This window comes from Neolamprologus multifasciatus, chromosome 2 (genome assembly GCF_963576455.1).
Source record: "Neolamprologus multifasciatus chromosome 2, fNeoMul1.2, whole genome shotgun sequence".
NCBI classification, from domain to species: domain Eukaryota; kingdom Metazoa; phylum Chordata; class Actinopteri; order Cichliformes; family Cichlidae; genus Neolamprologus; species Neolamprologus multifasciatus.
This window is the reverse complement of record NC_140440.1, coordinates 34,391,305-34,408,838: the sequence shown is the minus strand read 5'-3', so window position 1 is coordinate 34,408,838 and position 17,534 is coordinate 34,391,305. Positions and strand designations below refer to the sequence as shown.

General features: G+C 42.5%; 1 protein-coding gene and 1 long non-coding RNA gene across 8 annotated transcripts in view; one reads left to right on the top strand and one right to left on the bottom strand.

The window, feature by feature from the left end:
- LOC146524965 (uncharacterized) overlaps window positions 1-17,534 on the top strand; it is a 214,718-nt gene that overhangs the window by 162,735 nt on the left and 34,449 nt on the right. The window lies entirely within an intron of this gene.
- Window positions 1-17,534, bottom strand: part of pcdh19 (protocadherin 19) — a 58,691-nt gene that overhangs the window by 24,282 nt on the left and 16,875 nt on the right. For 4 of the 7 annotated variants that reach the window (XM_085176975.1, XM_085176942.1, XM_085176983.1 and 1 more), the window contains exons 3-4: window positions 4,614-4,672; window positions 2,394-2,566 (exon numbers count right to left, since the gene is read on the bottom strand). In XM_085176975.1, coding sequence (XP_085033101.1) covers window positions 2,394-2,566; window positions 4,614-4,672 — 232 coding nt within the window. Of the gene's footprint in view, window positions 1-2,393; window positions 2,580-4,613; window positions 4,673-17,534 lie in introns of all 7 variants that reach the window. The other 3 variants (XM_085176967.1, XM_085176934.1, XM_085176950.1) reach the window with 1 other exon arrangement.

Sequence of the window (17,534 nt, the reverse complement as noted above, 5' to 3'; positions counted from 1 at the left end):
CTTTGGCAATTGTAGTCTCTCAACTTGTTTTGTGCTTTTGCTGGCAGGAGAGGTGCACTATACAACACAGCTACTCCCAGAAGACATCTAAACAGCGGGTGTTTAGTGAACGTGCCTGTTTGTTTCCTGAAAATTCCCTCCACTCACTCACCAGAGCTGACAGATAGTGTCCGTTTTTGTCAATTAAAACAGATGAGCTCAACTACGTCTATATTGCATAAACCTTTCTGCCTTTGTACTCAAGACACTTTAAGCAGACGGGGAGAAAAAAGCGTGAAAGCGAAAAAGCCGGCCTTCTCCTGAGAAACAGCAACAACAAAAAAGAAGAAGATATTGTCAAATCCTGATACGCCAGGAGAGACAGGACCATGCATCACGGCGAAGCAGCCCATAATGCCATCCTACCATGGCCTTTACCCGTGTAATTAGACCGTCGAGATCGCAATAGAAAGATGATTTCATTTGGAATGTCATCACATTTCCGCATTCGATCTTTGCCCAATTTATTTAATAGTTATAACCGCCCTCTCATTACTCTGTGGTGTGACCACTGCTGCAGAATGACTACCAAAAGCAACCACCGAGGTATTTTGTTGTCGCTAAAGAAAAATCAGAGGCCAAACGTGAGTCTGGAGCTAAAAGCGATTAAATTAATAATAAAATAAAGAAAAACCAAATTGTAATTCCAAACAGCAACCTCATTATCATCTATTTGTTCTGGTCAAAGGGAAGGACAGACACTGTGAAATAGCCTGTTGTTCTGTTTACCGGCTATGTGCTGCTGCATTACAAATTCAGGAGGCATGCGTCCGTTTTGCTGAAACAGATACAATCACTGGTGGTGTTAATGAAAAAAGATCTGCCTCAGAGAGCTCTCCTCACTCTTAATATTCTTCATCTACATTGCTTCTAATTGTCTCCAATAATGAGATCCCACTACTAGAAGCATTTTTTAGAGAGCCAGGAAGTTTTTGCAGGTTCTGAAGTAATTACAGCTGACAACCGATAGTCAGCAGATTCGCTTTTCACTGTTCATTATCGTCTGACGCCACCAGGGTAACACCCAGCACGAGCTGATTCTCTGGTCATCATACTTCCTGACCCTACGTGTTTCTCGGCTAAGTCATTACAAGGTGTGAACTACCAGCCGGGAAGGCGTCTCCACGTGCACGACTCCATTCTTGAACAACGTAAAATGTGGGCTGGTTGATGTTATTATTACCCAGTCGAACAATATCAACAGTGAAACTCGTTAGTTAGATACGCCAGGCACCGACAGCAAAGAGCCAACCACACCCACACGCTTCACAGTCCACTGACAAAAACAGACAGAATAGATAAATAATTTATTTTTTTTTAAAAATCACATAATCTTCATTTCTTTGCGCTTTTTTTTTTTTTATAAAGTCGTATTCCTTTTCGTTTTCTCTTGCTCATTAAAATTTTTCCACTATATGAAGCTACGAAAGAAGAAAGAGTAGTGAGAAAGTACACAGCCTTAGTAGGACAGTGTGAGAAAAAACAGGAACTAAAATTATGTCAACGTTAAATGAGGAAGGAAAACCTAAATTTGGCATCGGTTTCCAAATTGGGGCAAACGTAAAGCTCCGATGCAAAGGATATCCATAAGAGTGTCCACTCTTTCCTCCTCACTATGAATGAAGTCCTAATGGGGGTTATCCTAAAATATCTGCAGTGGTTCACACACTGACTCTTGCGCTGCCATTGCACCTGTGCTTCCTTTGAGGACTTTAAATACCCTCAGGTGCATATAGCAACATCCTGGACTCCCAGACAGCTATATCCTGCTTTTTCCCCCCTCTAACTGACCCACTCTACCTCAGTCTGACTGGCAGTAGTTAAGAACCAACATGACCCTTACACTGACTTCTGCCAACCAAGTGGATGTCTTTTTAAATGGGGAGTCAGAAATGAAACATCAACATTAATTCCCTGCTAAATGATCCAATTGAATAATGGATGAGGGCACATGGAGATATGTAGATTTCCACCTTCTACCTTTATGAGCCTAATTGCTGCCATTCAAGCACATCCGAAGTCAGCTCATCCTCAACAGCAGACATGGCTACTATCAGTCAATAACGTTGGCTAAGCCTGTATCAAAGGCTAGCCTTCCCCATCACAGATGCCTCACATTAGCTGTGCTAACATCAAAGACAAAAAAAACCTGTGATGTTATTCATATACTTGCACATTTGAGACTTCCAATGGGTAAATGCATCTTAAAAGATGCTCCGGTAGCAGAAAAACAGTCTCAGTGGCACACAAATACACATTGGTCTTATCTGGAAACTTGAAACACATCCCAGACGATGTAGCAATCCTCTAAACACACACAGTGCGCACACATAAACACAAACAGGTTTTCTTACCTTGGTCTGGCAGCTGGCAAACATTAGGAGGAACAGTCATGTTCAGCACGTCATTGACAGCCGTGTCAACATAGTGTCCCCTCTGGACATCGTGTTCGCTGTCGGTCTGGTCGCTCTCCTCGTGGCCGCTGTCCTTCAGACTGTTCCCCTCCAGGTCCTTGAATGTCGATGTGCTACATGGGGGCCAGGAGGGAGGAAAGGGAAATGTTGATTAACTGTCACCTCACCTAAAAACGCTCTTTTTCATCCATCTCTATGTGACGCTTCGTCTCCCTTTTTGTGCTTTTTGTTGCTTTCTTTAACATTTTCTTTAGCATTTCCATCAATTCAAAGTGGATGAATACTAATTTACACCAACTCTAAGTCCAAGTTAAGCACCTTTTCAAAGAATAAAACCTCTTTCCAGCTTCTGTTTGCACTTCCATGTAATAAGAAGGGCGTTTAAATCTCCTGAGAGACATTTTTCAACTTCACAGATAGCAAACCAGCCACAGGATGTTTCAGCCAGGGACATTTTGGATGGATGCACCGACTTCAAGGACATCGCATCGAACAAACAGGAGGCACTCACTCACTACAATCAAACAAATACTGCAGCAATCAGGAATTCCTGGAAGGAAGATGGATGTAGAAAATGCTGGAAGCATACAAACTGAGCATCTGTCTTGTTTGGGGCTCACAGTCAATAAAGAGGGTGGGGTGTGGGGGCACAATCAACAGCTGCACAGTACCAGCGTGATTTCCCTTCACTTGATTTCCATCCCACTGGAACAAATTCTGCTTTACAAACAACACTAAATAGGGGTGAATATATGAACACGTGTTCATGCACGAGAGAGAGACGGAGGGGGAAACATGAATGGGTTTATGTAAAGACAGACAAGGGTGTTAGAGGTTAGAAGAAGACAGACGGAGGAGAAAATGAAAGTGAACTAATGCGCACAAAAAGACAAGGTAGCTGCATTCCATAGTGCGAGCCTCACATTCTCCAGTGTGGGAGAGAGGACTGCAGTGGAGGTAATGCTGGCTCTCTGATGTTATCACTGTAATTGCACCTGTCCCAGACCAGAGGCTCGCTGGCTCCTGAGGGGATTTCTTTGTAGTGTGCTGCAGAGGCCCACACTTGAATGCTCTTTGTTTACATTAATGCAGGGATTCTTTTGGGAAGAAATTGCCATAATGGGTTTTCAAAAGGCTGGGATGGCCTCAAACAAAAGGAAGCCTGGAATGTTCTATAGCTGCAGGTAAGAAGGGAGAACTGTAGTTTACAAAGTGAGGCTGGTTACAAAAACCTCTTTGGCTTCAGGGAATTATTAAATGAAACCCATCCCAGTCTCCAGTCCTGAATTCCTCAAACCCTATCCAAGATCTTGATGGGTGAGCTGAACAACAATGCACAATGGAAACATTTATCCTTATTTCCCTGACAAAGGGGGAAAAAGTAGGCAATTATGGTCCATTCATGACTGTTTTCTTTAAAAATATATTTTAAACCAACACGTTTTCACTCCCAAAGCGTAGCATTTTACGCTAGGTGACAAATCGTCAACATATTACGTTTTCGGCTCAATCTACACATGTTTGCTCTTTTTCTTCAAATTGCTTAGAAACACGCTATTTAACGTCATTAAAGTCCTGGTTAACCTCAGGAAAAAGGTTATGGTTAGGGCTGGAATACAGGGCTGGGACGTCTATCACCGCGGGAGCGTCATTGCACTGGATTTCGCCCATAACCCGCCGCGTACCATAAGAACGCCGAAGGTCTCCTTTCGCGTTCCTCAGGAAGGCCGCAGGACGTGACAAAACGTCGGCACGTTACGCCTCGGGAGTGAGAACGGGCTGTTTAAACATAATATGACGATTAGGTAGTTGTTTCTTTTTTCCGTTTACCTGATAAAATTCAAGTTTATGTGTAATTAATGAAGCAAAGTGCATAAGTGTATCACAAATATGAAAATCCTTACTTGCAGATTCTGCTGCCCCGTGTAATTTAATAATCTGAAAGTATGACTTTGTGCCTCATTCCAACAAGTGTCAACTAAACGCATTATTTTAGAGTAATATCCTAAAATCTTATCCTCCCCTCGCAATTATACAGAATGAAGAACATGCAGGAACACATGAAAACGACTGCAACAGTAGCCGTGCACTCATTAGATAAAACGATTACAGATAACAATGGTAATGAGGTGCTGGTAACAATTCCTAATCAAGACATACCTTTTAATGAGGTGGGCTCTGCTGTTCACATAACTGGAGTCAATGGAATAATTCTCCGTCTGTAAGAGAGTGATGGCGGAGCAGGTGGGGTGGGGGTTGTGGTGGAGGGATGATGGGGGCAACAGAGAGAGGTACTTTTAATAATGGAAGCAACCAAAATAATGTTACCAGTAATTGGCTTTCAGTAGAGATGTTATTTTACACAAAGGCCCTGGTGAGCAGCCTCGGCTTTCAAAGGGCTGAGTCCTATTCTCTTTCAAAGCACACACACAGAGAGGCTGACTGGGAGTTGAGAGCTGAGGAGAGTGCTGCAGTGAGCGCAGCCTCCCTTCTCCTGTTCACCCTCCCTGCTCTCGATCCCTTGCTCCCTCCCTCCACTGCCGGTCAGCCCACTGTCTTTAAAATGGAGTCATAAGGGAGGACAGACTCACGCAGACAGGAGAAGAAAAGTTTCCCTTTTTTCTTCTCTGAACTCTTCACTTTTACCATGTTTGAGGAGACATTAATGTGGATATATTAAATAAATAACTGCGAGAGAAGTAGATGAAATTAAGAATGTACCAGGGGAATCTTAACTTTGCAATTGCAGATGAAAAGGCTTTCAGAATATGCATGCGATAGATCTCTGACCCACATTAGAGAACGCAGTTCAAAGAGATCTTACATTCATTTTTTTCTCCCCAACATTCATTTAGCAAGGATAATGTCTGACGAGAGGAGAGAAACTAGTGTAAACTAAGCAGGTAGACCCTCCCTACATCTGCCAAGCGTCTACTTACACGAGGTAAGATGCCAGAAGGCCATAGGATATCAAATCCTCTCAAAGGACACGCTCAGTCCTGCAAAAAGCCGGGACGCGACCCTTTTGACAAGGTTTGATAAGATGCAGGTATTTTCTCCTAAAAGAAAGCGAGGCCCTTCACTTAAAATTCCATCGTGCTGATACTGTATCCTGATAACAGCCGAGGAAAGTCTACAGTGTAGCGATATCAAAGCCCTGCTGAAAAAAGTCACCCTGATGGTAAGAAAGGTTAATGCTGTTGCTTATTATCAAGTGAGCTGCACATTTGACAGAAGCCTGCTGTTGAGGTAGCAGCGGCCCTGCAGCTGTCGTACGTGGTGACCAGACAGATTCGGATTAAAACTCAGTGTGCAACTGTGCGAACGCTTTCCTTATTAGATGTTAATGGGGTTGATTTTGAACTTTTTCAACGTCTGAGTGGAAGTGAAACCACAATGCAGATGAGTCTGTGCAGTGAGGGGCAGAGGAAATGTCAAACATCACTCCCAGTTTTCTTGGATTTTTTTTCTCAAATAAATAAAGATAAATAAATAAATAAATAGAAGCGATGCTGGAAGATGACAGCGTTTACCCCTGGCTAACGGCTCCTGTGACCTATTTGCAGTTTATGAAGAATGTAAGAGACTGTTAATGTTAATTTGTTCAGATTGATGCTATTCTCACCTGGCTTTAATCACGAAATGTGCCGTCAGAGTCCGACACACGTCGTGTCCCTACAGTGGCTAAAAACTTTTCTATAGCACAAGCCTGTTTATCTTTAAATAGTCTGTCTTAAATAAGCAGAAGAGCTCCTGCTTGCCTTCTCACCTCCTTTATGCCTCATTATTATTATTTTTGCAGGAAAAATGCATGATAATAAGCAACGGTGCAACGTGGGCTTCTGATTGGGGTTTGTTAAATTATGATGCAATATATTGATGCACTGAAGGTTAACATCATTCCTTTTCCCTTTTACCATTTACCCCTAATTAAACTTTAACTCATTAAAATAGGGAAGATAATTCATTAAAAAAGGAATTTAATTAACATTTTATTATTATCCCATAATTTGAAGCACACAGTGTTTGTTTCTTTGTATTACCCCTGACTCCTTTTGTTCCCGATCGGCTTGAATCTTTTAAATATCAAAGGTAACGGCAACCTGCAAACAGATAAATCATGTATGCGATGTATGCAAGTATGCTATTTTTCACAGATATCTGCGTAGCGCTCTATCAGATTGTCTCTGTGCATTGCTGTAACGATCCCAGTGCAGATACTCGATCTGCTACTGCGTTACATTATTACCTACGCTGCATTTTGATCGCAGCGTGCACGCATTAAACTGCTTCATCTGCTATAGTGGCTGTGCATGCAGGAAAACAAATGAAAATGCAAGGCGTGAGTAACAAGGAGCAAACTTAATTTAAACGACAAGAATTCCTGTAAATGTCACCCTGGCTGCAGCCTGTAATTGGTGTGGTTAACATGTCCTATGTGAGCCTCAGAGAGGAGTGCACGCCGCTGCTCTCAAGCTGTCCCTGTACTGAAAACAAACTGTATTTTTGATAATGCAAATTTCACATAACGATTTTACATCAAGCTCTTTGAAGAGTGCACAACGCAAAGAGATTCCTCATAATATTCTTGTCGATAGTGTTGCATCACCATCTCTTCCACATCAGCTCTTCGTCCACTTTACAGCTCCCCATTAACCAAGAATGCGGTTTATTTTCTCCACTTATCAAATTGTTAGTGGAATTAGGCGAACGCCTATCATGTGAAGGCTTATTCTCGTCCACTGATGAGTCAGTCGGTAGTGCCTATTCTGAGGAATAATAGCTTGAACTTCCTGTAAAGAAATGTAATGTCTTCCCCCACATTTCTAGCCAACCTCAAATTGGAGGACATGTCAATATATCTTGCTGGGAGGTCAGGTTTCAGGCAAGAGGATGAGGACTGCTTAACTACAGCGAGGACGCCACAAATGGCTACTTAATCAGGTTGGACAATGTGTTGTTGTGATTTGAGCGGCCCCAGTTTGGCGGCCAGAGCCACTCTATCCCCATAATTATTGTTCCGTTTCATCTGGAGGGCTGGAGGCAGGAATGTAGTCCCTGGTGTCGCCGGGTGACTGATAGGTAGTGTCAGCATGAGTGGGGAGCGGAGTGAAAAGAGAGTAGAGCGCGAGACGGTGAAGATGGGAGGAAATGGGTGAGACTTGACCTCTGGGAGACTTGCTGTCCAGTTGCTGCAGCCCAATAGCTTTCCCCTTTTCACCCCTTGCTTCTTTCTCTCCAGCAAAACCCGAAGCACGGGGACGGCGGACTTGCTTCTCTGCAGCTGAGAGGAAAAGCAATCTCCTCGCCTAGTTGCTGCCGTAAGATTTGATTTGCCTTCCTCCCAGCGTGACAATTGGTTCTGCAGTCTGGATGCAAGTGTATTCATTGTGTGGGGGCATGGGAAGCACCAGAGAGAAGAGGAGGAGTGGGGGAGTGAAGACACCAGTTGTTACACCAGTAAACACCCGACAAGTTCAGCAGATGTCACACAGATAGGAGAGAAAAAGAGAGAAAAAAAATGTCACACAGCTGCCCTACTGTATGTATTATTGAGGCTGATATGGCACAGAGTAACATTCAAACAAGGAAAAAACATCATGCACTAATGACATGCTATTTAAAAAGATGCTGCTAACAGCTATTTGCTTTATACTTAAGAACTAAATTGGTTTTCCATTAAAATCTAAAGAAAACAAGTGAAATGAAACATGATATATATCATATATATACAAATCATATATATATGTGTGTGTTAAAAATAAAAAATGCAAAAGATTAAGTTTCACTTCAATACCAGAGCAATCAACCTTTTTCTATCCTTGAAGACATTTGGGTGACGCGGGCTTTAAAAAGGCTACGCATCTAAAAGTACGACAAACTGGTTACAGATATGAGCGATTCGCATCTGTCATGGATGCAACTCTAAAATGTCATCAATTTAGCTGACGAAAAACATCCATGTGGACACAAAATGCTCTTACTGCCACACTGAAACGCTCAGTTTAAAGATAAAGAAAAACAGAGCAGAGAGAATCTATTACAACTGTCAGATTACATTCTGCATCTGAGCAGACCTCCACTTTGTGTTTGAGCAGTCTGTGGTTGTGCCTCCGTCTTTGTTTATCAAGGACTCCCTTTGGCCTCACAAGGAAATGTTAAACATAACGTTCCCTGTTATTGATATCCCATCGCTAAAGCGAGGGATGAGAGGGAAGCGATCCGGGCAGGTTAAAGGAAAAACCAGCTGCAATTAGGGAAGAAAGAATGGGATCATTATCCCTGTAGGTTTGGTTGTGGTTCAACGAAAAGAGTTGAAAAAAGTAAGAAAGCGAAAAGAAAAGAAAAGAATAAAAGTTTATGACTGTTAAGTTTATTTATAAAACCCAATATATTGACACAGACAGTTTCATATTGCTTTTTTATGTCTTAATACTCTTTTCTAAATGTACTCTGCGAATATGAGCTGTGATCCTCTCGCACATACACACCCTCCATCTGCACTTCCCTACAAAAGCACTGCTCCAGCAATCCCTGACTCGCAGGTCTGCGCTGGCGCCCGCTGTCCTCGTCTTCAGGTCTGCACCCAGGAACGTCTCTAAGCAGCTCAGACTCAGTCTGCTTCTTATATTGTTTACCACGTAAGAAAAAAAGGAAAGTTTTTCAGCTCCTGAGATGCAATAACCCTCACTAGCTTCCAAACCTTTGCCCTCTAACCCAGTGACCACCATCACCACTTTCCTCCTGATTATAAAATTTCCCATAGACCCTCTGCCATCTGCTAGATTATAGATTTCCCTCTTCCTTTAGAGAGGCCCCGGCCCCTGAGGGAGGATCAGCGGTAAAAAGGGTGAAAGAGTGCCTGAGGCACAGCCGTGGTCCTGGATGAGATTACATTTTCTATTTCTGCCTGCTTAAAGGGGTCTGCTGTGATGAATACGGAGAGTTGTTACTATTTAATATTAACCGACTCTCCTGTAAACTCAAATTATACACAATCAATTGTGATAGAGGGGAGCACGTGTGACAAATAACCTGCCACGTTGTCCGCATCGTTTCACTTCATCAGCCGTCAATTCACCCCAAACCCAGAAGCCCATTTGAAAATCAATCATGTCATGAAAGTGAGTGATTCTGTGGAGAAAGCTTTTTAAGACTTCCTCGCCCAGCTGTAGTTTGTGCATGTCTACACTCTGCGACTGCAAATAAATGCTGTCACGAGGTCACTTGTGTCCATCAACACATTTGTTAAGTGTTCATTATTGTCACTGCAAACTAAATAACAGCTTTTCTGCAAAACAATGACACAGATACGGAACTACAACAGCCCTTCCTGCCTGTTTCCTCGTCTTCCCGTGTGAAATTGAGCAAATATTTGCCCATTCAAAACAACACAATCCCCGTCAACCCGTTCGCGTAAAGAACGGGGGAAACAGCCAATTCTATTGCTTCCTCCACCTGTGTATATAACATCTAAAGATACTACAGACCGCGTGGCCGTCGTCTATTCTGAAGCAGACACAATAGCCCGGACCAGTCTCCATGTCACTCAGGACTACAGGCTCCACAGAAGTCCAGTTAGTAGAGATGTGATTAATTATACATACATTGATAGAAACAGCATTCATTATTCATGAGCTGCTCAACGTCAAAGATATTTCCCTCCCTTTCAGCATGATGAAAAGATTTTAAATAATAGCCCCCATTTGCAGATGTCTGCATTCCAGCGGAGTCGGCTGACGCTAAAGAGGCTTAAGTCGGAGCTGTTGTCTTACAGGGAATCACTGCTTGGGCCCAACATGTTTCAAACTGTTGGTGGCTGTTTGGTTTCCTGAGGGGGGTGTTTTTGTTTTGCTTTTGTCTGCTGCTTTTAAAGCTTTCCGATGGAATTATAGCTTCCAATTAGAGCGAATAGGTGTCTACTGCCTCAACCAGCCACATAAAAGTGGATAAGGTTTCATTCAACACCTGTTCAGCGTTCAGGGCTGTTCAAGCTACGTGCATGTCACAAAGAAAACCTGTGCTTCTCCATGACATTAGGATCCGTGGTTTTACATAGTAAATAGGGGGGGGAGGGAAGAAAAAGCCTCGACTATCAATGCTGTTTCCTCAAAGAAATCGGCTTACTTTCCTTAAAGCCTGTGGAGCCCAATCAAACTCAAATGGCAGGAACTTCCCCTTTAGGCAAGTCTTGAGGATTTTCTTTAATTTGGATGTCAGACTGAAAAGTTTTCTCACTCCTCTCATCCCAAAATCCGTTAATGTGTGTATGGCGCCGCATGAGAAAGGTAGGTGGTGATTTTCTGAATAGACTCGGCGAACATCAATGAGAACGTCTAATCCAGGTAGACTTTATGGTTTCCGGCCCTGTAGGAATAAGCATCGCAAACACATGTTTTAAGCAGTCATTTAGTTTCTCTGAGAGAATTACTAGATAGCAATTTCGCTGCTCAGTTGTGGCCTACATTAGCCAGTGTTGAGTTAGTTTGGGGGGGAGGCGGCTGAATTAGAGCACAAGATATCCCCAAAGGTTCTCCCCGCCTCCCCTGGGCTGGGCCTTAAAAATAAACATTCAGAAACACTGCAGATTACGTAAACACATTCTGCTTAAATGCTGAGAGCAGTGACTGAATAAACAGCATCACTTTCAAAATCAGTAAACTTGGGATTCATTTTTGAATAACTTGATGGCGACAGAAGTCTATCAATGTGCGTGGCGAGCGGATCGACTTGAACTCTCGTGCTTTGCTTAAGCACAATCTCAGTCAGCGGCATAAAGGTGGCTGCCAGTCACATCGGCGCTGCTGTAGTCTCTCTTGTTCGTGTTCTCGCTCTCTCTTTTTTGTCTTGCTCACTGTGACGAGGCATCTTTGCAGACATTTTAGTTGGATGGAGATTTGCAGCAGCTCATTACAGACTGGGAGGCTCTGTGAGCGGATGCAGTCACTCGGAGATGGATTGAGTGGGTCTGTTTATTGACATGCCTTAATCTGACACTGGGTAAAGGGAATGAGTCACCGCCTCCAGACACACTACCACATCGCAGCCACTCCGGCAAATAGGGAGGCAGCACCTAGGATACAAGTGGAACTTCATCAGTGCTCATTAATCCAACAACCCCAGGCCGCTCGCTCAAACAAACCGTGTTTACACTGCGTGTTGGCTGGATGGAGGGGTGATGGAGCTTTTCAAAGGGCATGTGTGCAGGTGCTGAGAGCTGCACACACAAATGCGCATACTGTTGCTACACGTACACACATGCACAAACACAAACAGGTACTCTAGCCTCAAGCTCATGAAAAACAGTCCCGCCCTCATAACCCACAAGCCCCTAAACACAATATCTGTGCAGACCAGCTGCTAAAACTCACTTGATGCACTTTGTCTCGCACATCAGAGCCGCTACTCAGATCAGGGGTTACTGATTGGGCTTGATGCCAAAGTATGTAGAGCAAAAAGGGGCTTTTATTTAGCTTTTGTCAGAGATGGGCCGCTCCTATCAGCGATTCGGCCATGGAGGCCTAGTTAGCATTTTGATCCTATTTGCTGGTGCTCCAGTGTGACTCACATCTGGTGATAATATTTGGGATGAATCCTTCTAGACAGCTATCGGTGCTGGGATTGACAGCAGAGTATTAGCCGCGTGCACATCTCCGCTGCATCTGTAAATCCGGCTTGTTAACAGGACTGTGACAGACTGCCATCAGGACGGAGGCGGAACAAAAACAACAACTAATGCTTTGTGACGACACCAGCGCTTGTTTTCCATTTCACCACTAATGTTCAGCACAATGTCTTTTATATTTGAATATAAATTTATGAAAAAAGTTTAAAAAGGAGTAAACAAGGAAACGCGTAAGCTAGTAACTAAAATAAACCTTTTTTTGAAGAAACACAGGCGCAGGAAAGCAGGCAAAGGGGAATAAATACTATGTGAGTCAGAAAGAGAATTGCACGACACGGATTTACATTAAAACACTTTGTTTTTCATGCAGAAACACACACACACACACAGAGTCGCAGTGGGGCAGAAAGTCTGGGGCCTGATGTCTGCTCCACCGGGGACTGGGAGCGCAGCAGCTTGAGAGCAGGGCCAGTGGATAGGGGTCCAGATGCAGCAGCCTTGACCCACTCATTTGTAAGGGAGGGGTAGAGTTAGGATGGGGGGGGGGGGGGGGTATTTCAGCAGCTGAAACACACAGGGATTAGCCACAGTGACTTCATTTAATTTAATTTGTATTAGGGCCGTCTTTGGGGGCAAACATCGTTTTTAACTGCGAGGGGACATACGGGGTCACGGAAAACAGCAACAGACGGTGGATTTCTGCCTCCTACCCCCGCAGTGCATCGACAGGGGAACGGGAAGCTCTGTATTCTCAGACGTACACACACATGCACACATGCACAAATAAATACACCTGAGCAAATGACTTGTTTCCCTCAAATTACGACTATATTATCAAGTCAAATCTCTCAAATTGACATGCATCTTAAACCTTGCATCAACCTTTCCATAGCTCAATTTCTTGAAATGAAGGCCTTTAATCCTTTTGTTCTGCCACCATGAACAACATGTAGTAATTTTCGTTGCTTATCAAAGCTCCGCTCGGTGCAGCTCTGTGCTCGTGTTTGTGTGTGTTGCAAACACTAAGCTGTTATCTACCAAGAACATATCTTAGGGGTGGATGTTTATCTGTGCCGATGCAGATCGGAGCAGTTCTCTTTGTCTCAGTGCAGTGGTACATAATATTATTTGTCTTTTGTTTTTTTCAGCGTTTATTTCTCCAAGGCTGATATAGTTTGATGTCCTATAGTGGAGAAATCCTTTTAGTTACCCCCAGGCATCTAATGTGCTTTTACTTGTAATCTGGGAAAGGCTGAGGGGAAAAATCTGTACACAATCAAATAATTTAACTCCCTTTTGTATTCGGTGCAACATGACTTACAATGCTAAGTAGAAGAGGAAAACAAATCCAGCAAGTGAGCGAGTACCCAACATTCCTCCTTACAATTTACACGAGCTCTGTGGAAAAATATGGCACCGATCAGCTATCAAGTCTGCTGTAGCCAAAGCCTGCGGTCGTGCAAAAGCTTCCTCTCAGTCTTACGCAGGTGATGTAGTCAGAGAAAAAGCTAATGTAGCATGCACCGGGAGAAGAAGTTTTATTACAAACACCGTCAAAAGAAAGAAAAGTATCGGCTTGTCTGTGCGAGACAGAAAAGACCGTACCGCTGGAGCCTGTTCAAGACTATCAGGCGCTCGTTTTCCCTCTCTCCCCCAGCCCCTATCAAAAGATGTTACTGTGTAAAATGTCAAAGAAAAAAGAAGCAAGAGAAGTAATCTCCTTCTCCTTTTTGATCGCAAGTGGAATAATTGGAACCCTCTTAGGCTCATTACAAGAGTTGCCCGCCAGCCAAAAGACGGCTCCAACTGCCCCTCTTCATTCATGTTAGAGCTTTGAAAAATATTGCTTCCTCTGGTAACAACTCTTTATGAGATGCAATGACTAGAGGTCCTGGTACCTACATTAACGAATAATCCCACAATGCCTTTGAAAATATATCTTTCAACTTCTACTGTCAAACATCAATTCTGAGCAATGGGAGGGAAACAGCAACAATCTGGCTCTGTAATAATGTCATTATGCATATTGCACAGCACTTCTCACCATTACCCTTTTTTTTTGGCAGTGCTGTTCTTCTCAATTACATAAGTTATTCCATATGTATCCCTATAACTGATAGGCTGGTCTTCATTGTTATTACAACTATGCTTGTAATTATCGTGACTCTAATTACTATTACTGTATTACCCAAATTAACCTTATTCTGGGTTTAGATCACCCGCGCTGACGCTAGCCAAGACATGCCTATGAAGAATGGCACCAATGTCCCTTCAGATAAATCCAGTATAATTAGCTGTGTGCCTTACAGGGCCTGTGTGATGGTAATAATTAGAGCTACTGTAGCAAAGGTCATGCAAAACAATTTAGAGAGGATGCTGGCTGCTTGTGTAATGGGAGGAGGAAGGCGGAGCTCCTATTCTGTCTTTCAGAGATCGAAAACGTATAGCGGTTACTTTACCTCTGCATTTGCTCCGTTTTTAACCAATGCTCTCGAAATAATAAAAATTGAAACCCCATTTTAATGGCAAGTAGACTTCCAGCTAACACAGTTTAAATGGATCCGTGATTAGATTCGAGGAAAGTGCTACAGGGTGTATCTGTTAACTGGTATCAGCGGAAATCGATTCGCTGCCTTAGAGGTGTGATAGCCGCCCCATCGCACCGTTGTTACATCTGTTCATTAGTTTGAGTTTAATGTGTTTATGCTTACCCTTAGTTATCACTATTAATTGTGGAAGAGAGGAAGACGGCGAGAGATGTTCTGATCTACCCAAGTGCACGGGTTAATGAGCTGAGTCAAAAATGTTGACACAGAGGTAAACAAGTACTCGCACCGAAGGTTCTTCTATTTCTATGCTCCCCCCCGTGTGGCTTGGCTCTCTCTGCAATTCCCAGATTGCTCCTAAGCTGAGAGCTCAGGGTTCTCAGTCTTGATCCATCAGGAATTCACTCTGCTCCCTCACCTCGCCACCATCACACCCCGATGAGATAAGTAACAGCCTCGTACTCAAAAATAGCATCTCAAACAACACATATGCTTATGTGCGCTAGATTGGTCTCCATCCCCTGCTGCAAAACGCACACCTCCTCGTACTCCCACAAGTCTCAACAACACTTCTTCAGCAAAGAGGGATGCAAACAGCCCTAAAGTGGTAGTAGAAGACTTTTTCTGCAGCTACTGTCTGTCACCTGAACTATCACTGTTTTGCATGTTGAAGTTGATTTATTACAGCAAAGTGCCTCACATTACTGTCGACGAAACGGGGATGTTTTTAAATTTTGGCATGCTTTACCTAGCTTTTTAAGAGCTCGTGATTTGCATTAATTTGCACACAGCACTTAGCTAATAGTTCAGAATTTTGAAAATTACCCTAATTTGCTTTCTAGATAAATTAGATGATTTGAAAACTACACTCGCTCGATAAGTATGAAGCTCAAGTAGAAGACAGGTAGCTAAGCTTGCCATTAAGACTGCAAACAATGGGATCTGTCCAAAGGGAACCCACACACACTTCGAAAACATACAAATCAACATCTTAGTGTTTGCTTCTACAGGAAGTCGTGAGCTCATATTTTTCCTTCACACGTTGCCTTACTTCCTAGCTTTCCTCTATGTATGCTAATCAGATATATAGTGATATCAAAACAAATAATGAAATTAATAATAAATGTAGAACAAAACTTGCAAATCCATCAATAAATATTATTACAGGAGCAAATATTAAACACTATACACCAGGTGGGAGAATTAAAGCTTTCTGCGATCAAGTACCATTTTAAATTAATAGTGAAACTACAGGAAAACTCACACAATCCTTTTATTTGTCACCTCGATCATGGGGGGGTGGCTTACTGGGCTTAAGCCCCGGGTGTTTCAAATGTCTGGCTCCGCCTCTGCTTGAATCTACACACACGTTGCCTTACTTCCTAGCTTTCCTCCATGTATGCTAATCAGATATATAGTGATATCAAAACAAATAATGAAATTAATAATAAATGTAGAACAAAACTTGCAAATCCATCAATAAATATTATTACAGGAGCAAATATTAAACACTATACACCAGGTGGGAGAATTAAAGCTTTCTGCGATCAAGTACCATTTTAAATTAACAGTGAAACTACAGGAAAACTCACACAATCCTTTTATTTGTCACCTCGATCATGGGGGGGTGGCTTACTGGGCTTAAGCCCCGGGTGTTTCAAATGTCTGGCTCCGCCTCTGCTTGAATCTACACACACGTTGCCTTACTTCCTAGCTTTCCTCTATGTATGCCGATCAGATATATAGTGATATCAAAACAAATAATGAAATTAATAATAAATGTAGAACAAAACTTGCAAATCCATCAATAAATATTATTACAGGAGCAAATATTAAACACTATACACCAGGTGGGAGAATTAAAGCTTTCTGCAATCAAGTACCATTTTAAATTAATAGTGAAACTACAGGAAAACTCGATCATTTTATCCTGATATACGTTCGGATGATTTCTGAGACTCTGGCAGTCTTGAATCCAGTGGCGGAGCAGGGGGGGGTGGCTTACTGGGCTTAAGCCCCGGGTGTTTCAAATGTCTGGCTCCGCCTCTGCTTGAATCTACACACACGTTGCCTTACTTCCTAGCTTTCCTCCATGTATGCTAATCAGATATATAGTGATATCAAAACAAATAATGAAATTAATAATAAATGTAGAACAAAACTTGCAAATCCATCAATAAATATTATTACAGGAGCAAATATTAAACACTATACACCAGGTGGGAGAATTAAAGCTTTCTGCGATCAAGTACCATTTTAAATTAACAGTGAAACTACAGGAAAACTCACACAATCCTTTTATTTGTCACCTCGATCATGGGGGGGTGGCTTACTGGGCTTAAGCCCCGGGTGTTTCAAATGTCTGGCTCCGCCTCTGCTTGAATCTACACACACGTTGCCTTACTTCCTAGCTTTCCTCTATGTATGCCAATCAGATATATAGTGATATCAAAACAAATAATGAAATTAATAATAAATGTAGAAAAAAAACTTGCAAATCCATCAATAAATATTATTACAGGAGCAAATATTAAACACTATACACCAGGTGGGAGAATTAAAGCTTTCTGCGATCAAGTACCATTTTAAATTAATAGTGAAACTACAGAAAAACTCACACAATCCTTTTATTTGTCACCTCGATCATGGGGGGGTGGCTTACTGGGCTTAAGCCCCGGGTGTTTCAAATGTCTGGCTCCGCCTCTGCTTGAATCTACATTTTTCAGCAACAGCGACTGAAGCCATTGTGTCATATAGTTAATAAACGTGTGTGTAACTGCAATGCAAACTGCACTCATCAACTGTTGTTGGATGTCGAATTAATTATTATTATTATTTTTAGTTTTTTATATATTTTTTAATTAGAGTCAACACACTGATGGAATTCATGCAGTGGAAGAAGAAGAGGCC